Genomic DNA, 13,672 nt, shown 5'->3' on the forward strand with positions numbered 1-13,672 from the left:
GCACGATTGTCTCCGATCGTGATCGTGTATTTATGAGCGACTTTTGGATGGAGTTCTTTAGATTACATGAGACTCGATTGAACTTCAGTTCGGCCTACCATCCATAGACGGACGGCCAAACTGAGGTGGTCAATAGAGGTATTGAGCAGTACTTGAGGTGCTTTGTTGGAGAGATGCCGAGACGATGGTTGGAGTTCTTGCCGTGGGCGGAGTGGTCTTACAACACCGCCTACCATAGTAGCATTGACATGACTCCGTTCGAGGTGGTGTATGAGTGCACGGCTCCGACATTACGCGCTTATGATCTAGTGGCATCTGCAGATCGGATGAAGGTGGACTTAGCAAATTGATAAGCTATAATACCAATTTGATGGGTTCTTGTGCCAAAAGATCGGCTATGAAATAATTCTTTAAGATCTGAATTTATTATAGAAAGTAGTCCGTACAACCGTGGGAAAATATTTGTCAGATATTCTCCAATAGTAAACAAATTACAAAACTAATTGGATTAGGTCCGTAACTTCCTCATCTACAACTTTTGTGTTTACTCTTTTTGCATATTCTAACTATAGCAGGGACGAAAACACAAAATAACGTGGGTGATGGTGGTGGTGACGGATGGAGTGGATGTTAGGGTTATAGATGGGTATAGAGATGAAGATGGATGGTGGATGTGATTAAGGGATATAGACGAAAGGAATAAAGTGGTCGAGATCCCAAAGAAGAGGGGTGGCTCGATAGTCGAGAGAGATTAGAAATTAAGAGAAACATTTCCAACGGATACAAGTCCACAATGATCTCGTGTCCTTGCACCCGTATACCGACTCGGCGACATAAGCTCTTCGCCCTAAGTTTGTGCCGTCTTCAATAGCAATGTCAAATTTGGTGGTCAATTTGGCATCCAAACCCTATCTCCTCACTAACCTCTCGCCTAGAAAGTTGTGTGTACTCTCCAAATCAATGAGGATGTGCACACAATGCTTTCTAATGAGTCCGTTTACCCGTAACGTTCTCGGCGCGGAAATACCCGGATATGCATGCATCGATATTTCAGCTTGGATATCTTCCTCAACGCCCTCCACAACGGCCTCCTCATGGACCTCCTCTAGATACTACTCATCATCAACAACCTCATCATCCTCCTCAAGATCATCGATAGGCATGACACTCCTGATCGGTTTAGTACATCAATGACCGGGGGTGAAACGCTCATCACATCGAAAGCAAAGGCCCTTCGCTCTTCGCTCCTCCACCTAGGCAGGTGTGAGAGTTCGAACGGGGGGTCTTGTTCCTCCTCTAACATCGGAAGAAGGTCTCAAAGGTGGTTGTGGTCTAGTACTCGCAGCTGCTATTTTTGACACCACAGAATTTCCAGCTGGCGTTCTAGGTGCAAACCGCCCGTCTCGGTTGCCCCAATTTGTTTTTGCTGCCGTCTTTAGAGCCCTATGCTTTTGTTCCATCCTCACGGCCTTCTCAAAGGCCTCCTCAAGAGTAGTAGGATATAGAGCATGAACATCCAATTGTATCTCATCTCGCAGCCCTGAAATAAATGTACTCATCAATGTCCGTTCGGGCCACGGTGGCTTACAGTGACTACTAACTCTTTCAAACTTAGCTTGGTACTCCAATACGGTTGTCCTCTGAACCATCTTGCTTAATGTGGTAGTAAAATCTTCATATGCCGCTGTCCCAAATCTGCGTGTAATCCTCCTATAAAAATCAGCCCATCTAGTAAATCCACCACCACGAAGAATCGATCTATACCAATACAATGCCATTCCTTGGAGATGAAAGCTTGCCATATGGACTTTTGCATCTTCCGCTGTACCTTAACAATCAAAATATTGTTCAACTTGAAACACCCAATCCGTTGGATCATCGCCTTGGAATTTTGGAAAGTTCAAGCATGCGGTTCTCCCCCGAATAGCATTGTCGGGTTTGCGAATGATCCTTGGTTTCGGTCTAAATATTTGTGCAAGTTGATCACCTTCTCTAAATCCTCGAGCATGACCACCGCCATCTCTATAGGGATCAACCTAATCCTCAAAGTGCCAATCCTCCTCATCTACGAAGAGCGCCGGTGCCGCACGCCTCTTGGGTTCCCCCATCGCCGGTCTTAGGTTTTGCAACGGAGGTGGGGAATGATATGTGGGCATAGGTAAGAGGGGATCATTGACACTCGCATGACGCACCTGGACCTGTGGGTTATCAGTTCGATGGGGTCCCACTGCTGGTCCTTCTTGGAACTCCGATCGCCTTCGAAGAGATAACGAATCAAATCGGTTCTTGACATATTCCTTAAAATCATTGTGATCCTTTTGAATTGAGTCAACTCTATGCAGCAATGTATGTAACATGCCCCTAATTTCATCCATATTCGCACTCATGGACGTTGGTTGACTCGGTCCTACCGTGGTCACTCCAAAGAAATCGACCTCACGGTTAGGGTTATCGTGGATTGAGTCCTCCCTTGTCGGTGTGCTCTCCATAGGTCTCCTTGTTAATGTCATCTTCCTTGTTTCAACCATTAATGGAGGTCTGAGGTTCGCCTACTTTGATACCAATTTGATAAGCTTTGATACCAATGATAAACTCTGATACCAAATTGATGAGCTCTGATACCAAATTGATAAGCTCTGATACCAATTGATAAGCTCTGATATTAATTTATAAGATCTGGAACTAAAGATAAGCTACGCAACTATTCCTTCAAGATCTGAATGTATTACAGGAATCAGTCTGCGTAACCATAGGAAATTATTCTTTAGATATTCTAATGTAGTAAGAAAATGTGGGTGATGGTGGTGGTGACGGGTGGAGTGGATGTTAGGGTTATTGATGGGTATAGAGATGAAGATGGATGGTGGATGTGATTAAGGGATATAGACGAAAGGAACAAAGTTGTCGAGATCCCAAAGAAGAGAGGTGGCTCGATAGTCGAGGGAGATTAGAAATTAGGAGAAACCTTGCCAACGGTAGAGGTGGAAGGATGTTGAAGAGGGAGGAGGGAGAGAATTTAGAGAGAAGATAGGAGGCAAGAAATCAATAATCTAATAGCATCATCATCATACTCCAATTAGGGTTTCGTCCACATATATATAAAGGCTCACGCTAGGGACTCATCAACTAAATTAAACAACTCTAATTAATCTTAACAAATTAACAACTAAGTTAAAACCCTAACAAACCAACTAAACCAGTCTTCCTTTATCTTCTCGTCGTAGATAGATTCTGAATCTAATATCAAATATGTAGATCTAGAGGTTGGAGACCTTATCCAACTGGTTTTATATTATTTGGATATGTGTAGAATATTTTACGAATATTTTCCCAAAACTACGTAGAGCTGAATTTAGCTAATTAAATAAAATACTAACCTACTAAGACTCTAACTAAACCAAACAACTCAATCTATTGAGCCTAATCTCCTCTTATTGTGATTTGATTTGATCCGATTCATATCAGACGCCACATTGAGGAGGTTGCGTGCCTATCTTAAACTTGCTCAAAACCGCATGAAGCAAGTTTATGATCGTAGCCATCGGGAGCAGAAGTTCGACATCAGCAGTTGGGTGTTATTGAGGGTACAACCGTATCGACAGGTGACCTTGCGTCCGATGCGTAACCAAAAGTTAGCACATCTACTTTGATCCATTTCGGGTGTTAGAGCGTAGCGGTCCAGTTGCATATCATTTGAAGCTGCCTGAGGGGTCGAGAGTGCATCCTGTCTTCCATGTTTCAGCTCTACCGGAGCCATTGGAAGAGATAGAGATCGTAGAGCTAGTTCGCGTACTTGCTGGGCGCCGACGACATCATGGTACTAGATTAGAGATGGAGATTTTAGTTGAGTGGTTTGGCAAGCTATCCGATGAGGCAACATGGGAGTTGGAGACGGATATGCTGGAGCGTTTTCCCGACTTTACACCTTGAGGGCAAGGTGGGAGAAGCGTGGTGGGCTGATACACCTTGTTAGAGTCTTTTCTTATTGCATTAATTATTTGTTTTTATTAAAATAAATTTTCTGTAGGAAGCGTTCGAACACGGAAGGGGTTGGGTTCGAACACTTTTGCGAACGCTTGCATCAAGTTCGTAAATCCAGAGAATGCAAAATGCGTGTTCGAATGCCGCGTTCGAACGTCTACATTAGGTTCACATCGACAGAGAACACCTTTTGTGCGTTCGAACACGATCGGCGGGAGTCCACTAGAATTAGAGTTAATTAATGTTATTTTGGCTTATTGGCTAGCCTCTATAAAGGTATGAATGGCAGCCAAAATTATTATGTCATTGGAATATTGGTTTCTTGCCTCTCTATCTTCTCTCTAACCTGATCTCCCTCCTCCCTCTTCACCAACCTACCACCTCTATCGTTGGCAAGGTCTCTCCTAACTTTTAATTTCCCTCGTCTGTCGAGTCCTCCCCCTTCTTTGGGATCTCGACCAGTTCTTCCCTTTCGTTTTTATCCCTTAAACAACATCACCCATTCACCCTCATCTCTATTATCATCCATAACCCTAACATCCACTCGACCTGTCTCCACTACCGTCATCCGCAATATATCATATTTTCGTCCCAGTTGTAGTTCGAATATGTGAAAGACGTAAATACAAAAAACGTAAATCAGGGAGTTATTGATTCCACTTCGTTTCATAATTTTCTGACTACGGAAGAATATTTGATGAATATTTTCCCTCGGTTGTGTGGACTGCTTTCTACAATAAATTCAGATCTTAAAGTAATTGTTCTGTAACTTATCATTGGTATTAGAACCTATCAGTTTGGTACTGTAGACCCTATCAGTGCCATAAACCTACTTGAAGTGCTGAACAAATGCTGTCTTGATTACTTGCTCACTCCTCGTCCAGTCATCCGTTGGCAATCTTAGAGTGCTGATGCGATTGCACCTTTTTCGAGCAGTGGCCGAGGAGTGGAAGAAGGAGGTGTTGCGATCCCCCCACCTCAACCAACTTACTCGGGACCTTTGATGCCAATGGATTTCCTCTTTTAGGAGGAGGTCTTCATGTATACATCTCAACGTGCTCTCCCATGCCCACTCTGCATGAGTAGATCCGTTGGTTTGAACTTTGAGGATTTCCGCCTCCACCTTCTTGATATTAGTCCGAAAGTTATTGGAGTGTTTGGCAGCCCAAGTGCGGATCTTTCTCGTGAGTTCCAAGAGGTTTGAGGATAGCGAGTTGTGTGGTCTATAGGCTGCCCTCCATGAGCTGCTACAGTGAGGGAGAAAAGATTCCTCCTTTAGCCACCATGATTCAAATCTGAACCTCAGTTTTCCCCTTCTGATCACCGGCAAAGTTTCAAGGAGGACTGGGTTGTGGTCTGATAAGATGGCGGGTAAGTGGAGCACCCTAGCCTCCGGGAAGAATGAAGACCACCTTGGGCAGGCGAGCACTCTGTCGAGCCTCTCCCTGCTCAAGCTGCAAGGTGACCTCCTGTTGGACCAGGTGAAAGCCGGGCCTGCAAAGCCAAGGTCCATTAGACCGGCTTTATCTATCCAGGAGGAGAAGTCCTTCATCATTGCCGTACGACAACCTGTACCTCCATCCTTTTTCCTTTGGGGAGGCCACACAGTTGAAATCTCCTACACAACAAAGAGGGAGTCCATTAGTTTTAGCATAATAGGTGATACGTGACCATATGAAGCTATTTCTTGAGTTGTAGGGGTCGCCGTAGATTCCGGCCATGACCGAGTTGAGGTCGCTGATTGGACCATTGATTCTAGCAAAGATATAGTTTGGGTTGGCTTCTAGAATATCCACTGAAACGCTGTCGTCCTAGAGAAGGCAGAGCCCGCTGGAAGATTCGGTGGAACTAACAATGAAGTTGTTACGCAGTGGAAGAGAGGAGATGATAGGTGAGGCCTTTATCTTGCTACACTTTGTCTCGGCAAGAAAAGCCACGCTCGATCTTGTGCTGCGGAGGAAGTTTTTAAGATTTCGAATTGTCGAGGATCCTCCGCATCCTCGGCAATTCCAGGCTAAGGTTTTCATTGTTGGCCGAGCGGCAATTCCGACCGCGCCGCTCGGGGTTGACGATCATCGTCCTTGCTTGCTTGTGCGTTAGTCTGGGTGAGAATAGTCCGCTTAGCCTGAGAGGAAAGGGAGGTGGAGGCTTTCCACTTTCCTGGGGAGAGTAGGGAAGGGGCTGCGTCCTCTTCGTCGCCTGTCGCAGTTTTCTGATTCACGTACTTCTCTTCCTTTCTTTCTTTGCATGCATGGGGAGGGGAGGTGGGACCAACGTCTTTAATGTTGCCTTTTTTACTGACGTTGGCCTTACTTTTTCCAAGCTCTTTACCAGCTAGAACAGTCACCTTTGGGTAACTGGCGGCAGTGATCCCTACTGATGAGAGAATAAGAGCTGCTTTGGTGGGGACAGAGCAGGGAGACTGTGAGCATTCCAACCAAAGGCTTCGTAATATCTAGTTTGACTCGCGAGCTAATGAATCTGCACCACCGCGCTGATTCAAGGGCTTCAGAGTTTGCCGGTGTGCCTATTCTTTCCGCTAGTTTCCTTGCAGTGTTTTTGGAGATACTCCATGGGTAAACCATGGAACTGGACCCAAAACTCACTGTAGGTGAAGTTCCAACTCTCCACCGGTGTGTTAGGCTTGAACTAACCGAGGGCGAACAGGTCCCTGTTGAAAGACCAAGGCGAGCCAAGCCAAACTCGCCACTTGTCACTCTCCTTCTCGAACACCATAAGGAAGACATTCTTGCCGGCTTCAATGAACTCAAGGGACTCTATCGGGTTCCAAGCTTTTGAGAGGACGCTTTTAAGCCCTAAGACACTAAATTGTTTGTCAGTTACTAGTTTGCCGATGAGGCATAGGTCGGGATTGCGAGAAGGAACTGTGTTGTCTTCCTGCAGGGGGATGATCTCTTCCATATTTCCATCTGAGAGGAGGGCTGAGAACTGCTTTAGAAGTGTTGAATATTGATACAAAATTAGTCCGGATTAGATGTATTCCAGATCATCAATTGACGTGATGTAATTGGGTTAGTTATTTACTTTAGATATAATTAGTAGTGGGTAGTTTCTCCTAAATTTAGTTAAGACATGGGTAGTGGGAGGTTATGTTATTTTAGCTTAAGTGGTTCTGTAATTTAAAAAAAGATTGTATCTTTGAGTTATTGTATTAAGAAGTTGTTTTGTTTAAAAATTCCAACATTGTGGTATCAGAGCAGCAAGATACTTGGGGCGTTTTCAATGGCAAGAAATGGCAGCATCATGATGAACGTGACGCAACCAGCAGTTCCGATGTTCAAAGGAGAGAATTACGAGTTTTGGAGCATCAAGATGTCAATCTTGTTCAAATTGCATGGTCTATGGGACTTGGTTGACAAAGGAGTTCCCAATCTAGATCCCAATCCACAAGAAACCACGAAGAGAGATGCAAGAGCACTGTTCTTCATCCAACAAGCAGTGCATGATACAATCTTCTCAAAAATTGTTGCAGCAACTAGTGCACAGGAGGCATTGACAACCCTGAAAACAGCATTTCAAGGAAGTTCACGAGTTATGACAATCAAATTGCAAGGCTTACGACGAGATTTCGAGACACTGCAGATGCAAACAGGAGAATTAGTGCAGATTTTTCTGTCTAGAGTCATAACCGTTGTCAACCAAATTCGAACATTTGGAGACACCATGGCAGAGAAGATAGTTGTGATGAAGGTGTTGAGGAGCCTAACACCCAAGTTTGATCATGTCGTCGCAGTAATAGAAGAGTCTAAAGATCTAGATACCTACACCTTTGATGAACTCATGGGGTCACTGCAGACTCATGAAGCAAGACTGTCAAAGTCAGAAGATGAAGGTGATGAGAAGGCATTCTACACGCAGGGTGAGACATCAAGAGGCAGAGGCAGAGGTAGAAGAGGCAGAGGCAATTTCGGAAGAGGAACAGGTAGAGGCAAAAGCAATACAACCGAAAACACCCCTACCTATGATGAATTCAAGAAGGACATTTAGTGGTACTACTGCAGCAAATTTGGGCACTATCAATACGAGTGTTACAAGAAGCAAAGAGATGAAACTCAGGCCTATTATGCAGAAGAGGAGGATGCACAACCAACACTCTTCATGGCCAGCAGTACAAGTGACAAAGTTGATGCAAGCAGTATTTGGTTCCTGGACAGTGGGTGTTCAAACCACATGACAGGCTATAAACAGTTGTTTGAAGAACTAGATGAAACATAAAAGTTGAAGGTCAGGCTTGGTGATGACAAGATTATTCAAGTTGAAGGGAAGGGCACAGTAGCAATCCACACAAAAAATGGTATGAGATATTTACACAATGTTTATTTTATCCCAGATTTGACACAGAATCTGTTGAGTATTGGGCAGTTAATGGATAGTGGTTATTCAATTGTGTTTGAAGGGAAATCTTGTGTAATGAAATCCAAAAATCAGGTCTTGATAGAGGTGAACATGACAATCAATAAGTTGTTTCCCTTGGAGGTTTCAAATGTAAAGGAAAGAGCAATGACTGCAACAGTTTTGAATCAATCTGAGTTATGGTATCTTAGATATGGTCATTTAAATATCAATGGTCTGAAACTGTTGAATCAAAAAGAAATGGTGTATGGCTTACCCGAAATCAAGCAAGTAGGTGTTTGTGAAGGGTGTATACTGGGTAAGCAAGCCAAGTTTTCATTTCCAAAAGGTCAAGCTATGAGAGCAACACAAATGCTTGAGTTGGTTCATGCAGATTTGTGTGGTCCAATGCAAATCAAATCACTGGGAGGTAGCAAATATTTTCTCCTTTTCACAGATGATTATAGTAGAATGAGTTGGGTGTATTTCTTGCAAAGCAAAAGAGAAGCATTCAATAGTTTCAAAGTGTTTAAAAGTCTTGTAGAGAAGCAGTCTGAAAAGAAGTTGAAGGTGTTAAGAACAGATCGAGGAGGTGAGTTTCTCTCATAAGAATTTATTAATTTCTGTGAAATTGAAGGGATACATCATGAGTTAACCACTCCATATACACCCGAGCAAAATGGAGTTGATGAAAGAAAGAATAGAACTATGGTGGAGATGGGAAGAAGTATGTTAAAATGCAAGAAGTTACCAAACAAATTCTGGGCTGAAGCAGTGGCAACTGCTGTGTATATTTTGAATATCTCACCCACAAAAGGTGTTATGAATAAAACCCCATTTGAGGCATGGTTTGAGAGGAAACCTGGAGTAAGTCATTTAAGGGTATTTGGGAGTATAGCCTATGCACTAATCAATCCACAAAAGAGAACAAAGCTTGATAACAAATCTGAAAAATGCATTATCATCAGGTATTGTGCACAATCCAAAGGGCATCGGCTATACAATCCAGGAAATGGTAAAATTGTTGTGAGTAGAAATGTATTATTCGATGAAGAAGCATGTTGGCAGTGGGAGAGTGTTGTACAACAAATTCAGGTTGAAGAAACAATAGAAGAAAATGAAGAGATAGTGGCACAAGATCAAACACACAACCAACATACCAGCAGCAGCTCTAGTGGTACGACTGATGATGCAATGCCCGAAATGCGACCAAGGAAGTTTAAAACAGTTCAAGAATTGTATGAAACCACTCAAGTACTCCTTGTTGTAGATCCCACAACGTATGAAGAAGCATCAGAAAAGCAAGAGTGGCGCAATGCAATGCAAGAAGAAATACAATCGATTGAGAAAAACAGAACTTGGCATTTGGTGAAACTTCTTGAAGGTAAAAACGTTATTGGTTTAAAATAGGTTTTCAAAACTAAATTTGGTGCAGATGGAAGTGTTCAAAAGTTCAAAGTCAGACTTGTGGCAAAGGGTTATGCACAAGAATATGGCATAGATTATGAAGAAACTTTTTCTCCTGTGGCCCGATTTGAGATAGTGAAATTGTTGTTGGCACTTTCAGCTCAATTGATGAAACTAGTCTACCAATTTGATGTAAAATTAGCCTTTCTCAATGGAGAACTATTAGAAGAAGTGTATGTCGAGCAGCCTAAAGGATTTGAAATCAAGGGTAAAGAAAATTGGGTGTACAAACTAGCAAAGGCATTGTATGGATTAAAACAGGCACCATGAGCATGGTACAACAAAATTGACTCTTATTTTATAAATTCTGGGTTTGAAAGAAGTAAAAGTGAGCCTAATCTCTATATTAAGAAGAAAGGAAAAGATGGTCTATTGATTGTATGTTTGTATGTTTGTATGTTGATGATATGATTTATATGGGCACTAATGAGGAACTGGTGGAACAATTTAGAAGCAGCATGAAGCAACAGTTTGAAATGTTAGATTTGGGTTTGTTACATTATTTCCTTGGTTTAGAAGTAGAGTAAGAGAAAGGTAGCATCTTTGTGTCACAAAGGAAGTATGCATGTGATTTGTTAAAGAAGTTTGGGGTTAAAGAAAATAAAATAGCATCAACACCTATGAATGTGAATGAAAAGTTAGAAAAGGATGATGACTCAAGTTCAGCTGATGCAACCAGATATAGAAGCCTAATTGGGGGATTGATGTATTTGACTCACACAAGGCCCGATATTTGCTATGCAGTTGGAGTGGTCTCAAGGCACATGCAAAACCCTACAAAGCATCACTTTGGCACAGCCAAAAGAATTTTGAATTACATTGCAGGTACAACAGACTATGGTGTGTGGTATGGGAGCTCGAAAAATTTCAATCTGATTGGCTATAGTGACAGTGATTGGGCAGGATGTGCAGAGGATCGAAAGAGCACTTCAGGACACTTGTTTACTCTCGGCACAAGTGCTGTTTCATGGAGTTCAAAGAAGCAAGCAACAGTGGCATTGTCAACCTCTGAGGCAGAATATTCAACTATCAATTCAGCAGCAGCCCAAGCAGTTTGGTTGAGACGCATACTTGCGAGTTTTGAGCAGGAACAGCAGCAGCCTAGGGTGATATTCTGTGGCAACCAATCAGCAATAGCAATGATGGAGAATCCAGCATTTCATGGAAGAACCAAGCATATCGACATCCGTGTGCATTTCATCCGTGACCTTGTGGCGAATGGTGATGTTGAGATAAGATACATCAATACAGACAAGCAGGCAGCAGACATACTTACGAAGGCATTAGCACGAGGCAAATTTGAACTATTTAGATCGGCACTTGGAGTTGGGAATTTTGCATCAAGGGGGAGTGTTGAATATTGATACCAAATTAGTCCGGATTAGATGTATTCCAGATCAGCAATTGACATGATGTAATTGGGTTAGTTATTTACTTTAGATATAATTAGTAGTGGGTAGTCTCTCCTAAATTTAGTTAAGACATGGGTAGTGGGAGGTTATGTTATTTTAGCTTAAGTGGTTCTGTAATTTAAAAAAAGATTGTATCTTTGAGTTATTGTATTAAGAAGTTGTTTTGTTTCAGCAGAAACTCTTTGTGTTTGTTTATTTCCAGTAAAAATTCCAACAAGAAGCTCGTCGTCAGCCAACATGGCAAGAGGGAGGTATTAACCTTGGAAAGAAGGGAGAGGGAGGAGGAGGAGGGGGAGGTACTGGCTTTGGGAAGAAGAAAGAGAGTGAGGAGGGGGAGAAAGTGGGTAACTTTAGTCACACACAAGCTCTCGGATGAGAGGGGTAGGCCGGAGAGGCGGGGAAAAAAATCGCATTGTTTTAGGGAGTCCTATCATTATAGAAAAGTATTGCTAGTAGTAACAAGGAGAAAATATAAGATTATTTTGCTCGATAAACTCAAGATACGTGCGTTTGATACAGTTCCCATTTCATTTTTTTATTACAAAATCACCGAATTTTATTATTTTCTGGCTAATATTTCCTTGTCTTACTTCTAAAAAAGTTCTGATAATTACAGATGAGAGAGAATGAAATAATTATATTATCCTAATTCACTAGGTGTTTATTTATAAAAGTTAGATAGAATAGAAAAAGAAGAGTTAGTCTAGAAATACATAATCTTTTCAATCTCACTTGACACAATGGATCATATCCAATCTTCTGTTTCTCCCTCTCATTGCAATTGTCCATCTCCATTCTCTCTTGTGGTTTAAACTAAGACTTTATCTCTTTCGGTCTGTTTGTTTGAGTTATTTGAGCTCTTTCCTTTTTCAGTACCCTTTTCTTTTGTGCCTTCTGAACTTGGGTTTGAATTCTTAAAAGTTTCTAAAATTTCTTTACAAATAAGGTAACAAATTCAGGATTGAATTTATAATCAAAGTCTGTACTATCCTTTTTGAGAAAATAGGTTATAGAAAAGATAAAATCATCTTTTAGTGAATGTTTATAAGATCTATTCTGCATTTAAATCAGTGTAACATATGATTTTAACTAGCATGATTCCTTAAAAACTTGTGTAATATGTAAAATTATTTAGCTTGATCCATAAAAAAAATCACGTAGTACGTAAATTGAGTTACTTGATCCATAAAGACATTGCATAACATATAAATTCAGTTAGTTTGATTGATAAAAAAATATTATGGAATACATAAATTAAGTTAGTCTAATCAATATAAAAATCACGAAATGCGAAAATTCAGATAGCATGATCCATAAATAATTACATAATACATTGAAAAAAAAGAGATAAAGTCATCTTCTAGTGGGAGGATAGCTAATATTTATCATCCTAATGCGTCTTTTCAAGACAAGAGCGACATGTTGGGTACAAATCTTCATTTATTTTTGAAAGAAAGTCCGTTATGGCTGTATTAGAGATCAAACAATAATTAAATAATGTATCTAAATAAGTACTCAAGCATAATAATACAGAAAAAATAAAGTAGAAATTTCTCAACTAAGATAAAGTTTAATTTAGAATTAAAATTAAATAGCAAAGATAACAAAAGGTGGACTTGATCTATTAAATTGAAAATGCTTCTTGTTGTAAGTTACGCAAACAAATTTGACACAACTTTAATAGTGGCAAAAACCATTTGAACACTAAATACTAGTTTGTAGTCGTATATATATAGCACCTTTCTTCTTCCAAATATTATTTTTATCACTAGTAACCATAAATTAATAGCTTAGTTTCGGACTTCTAAAGTCATCAGTAATAACCAAAAGTTAACAATCTAAGACCGGTCTTAACCATAGAATCATAGATGCCTACATATTATTGTGACTTGTTGGACTTGGACTACTTCCAAGCCTTCGTGCCAGTCAAACTCGGGCTCACACACTTGTATGCAACCATAGAAAAAGTTGCGAAACAAATTAGATCAAGATTTAATCATAGAAAAAACAACTGTTTGTACGCATAATGATCTTCTAACAGTCATCGAAACTGACAAACAATGACATTTCTCTCAAGCTTCACAAAAGAAGAGATAAGAACTTATAAGGATGAGGTTCTTGGAGTAGTCTTGGCCATTCATGAATGAAGGAAGTTATGCCCCACTTCATTATAAGGATCGGAGATCTATGCCAATGACAAATAAGGATTAAATGTGAGAACAAGTAAAGGTAATAATTGTACTACTATACATCAATTTAACTATTTTTTGAAACATATTGTGATAATATATTTTAGGTGAGATTTCATGTTAAAGAGGAAGTTCGAGATTGGATAGAAAAGTCTCTTTGGAAAGAAATGGAGAGAATTCAAGCATGACTTGAAATGTGAACGTTATGATGTACATGACACAAATGAAGAATGATTTGCTGATTTGGATGAGAGAGTAAATGGAGAGCAA

The 13,672-nt window shown here is 40.8% G+C and overlaps 2 protein-coding genes across 2 annotated transcripts; one reads left to right on the plus strand and one right to left on the minus strand.

Annotated features, from left to right (window-relative positions):
- Positions 1 to 4,810: 4,810 nt before the first annotated feature.
- Positions 4,811 to 5,536, minus strand: LOC140759145 (uncharacterized). Its single transcript, XM_073095630.1, has one exon. The coding sequence runs from the start codon at positions 5,534 to 5,536 to the stop codon at positions 4,811 to 4,813; it is 726 nt and encodes a 241-aa protein (XP_072951731.1).
- Positions 5,537 to 10,421: 4,885 nt separating this feature from the next.
- LOC140759147 (secreted RxLR effector protein 161-like) lies at positions 10,422 to 11,165 on the plus strand. Its single transcript, XM_073095632.1, has one exon. The coding sequence runs from the start codon at positions 10,422 to 10,424 to the stop codon at positions 11,163 to 11,165; it is 744 nt and encodes a 247-aa protein (XP_072951733.1).
- Positions 11,166 to 13,672: the final 2,507 nt, after the last annotated feature.

This window comes from Typha angustifolia, chromosome 4 (genome assembly GCF_048772165.1).
Source record: "Typha angustifolia cultivar Huaian chromosome 4, ASM4877216v1, whole genome shotgun sequence".
NCBI lineage: Eukaryota > Viridiplantae > Streptophyta > Magnoliopsida > Poales > Typhaceae > Typha > Typha angustifolia.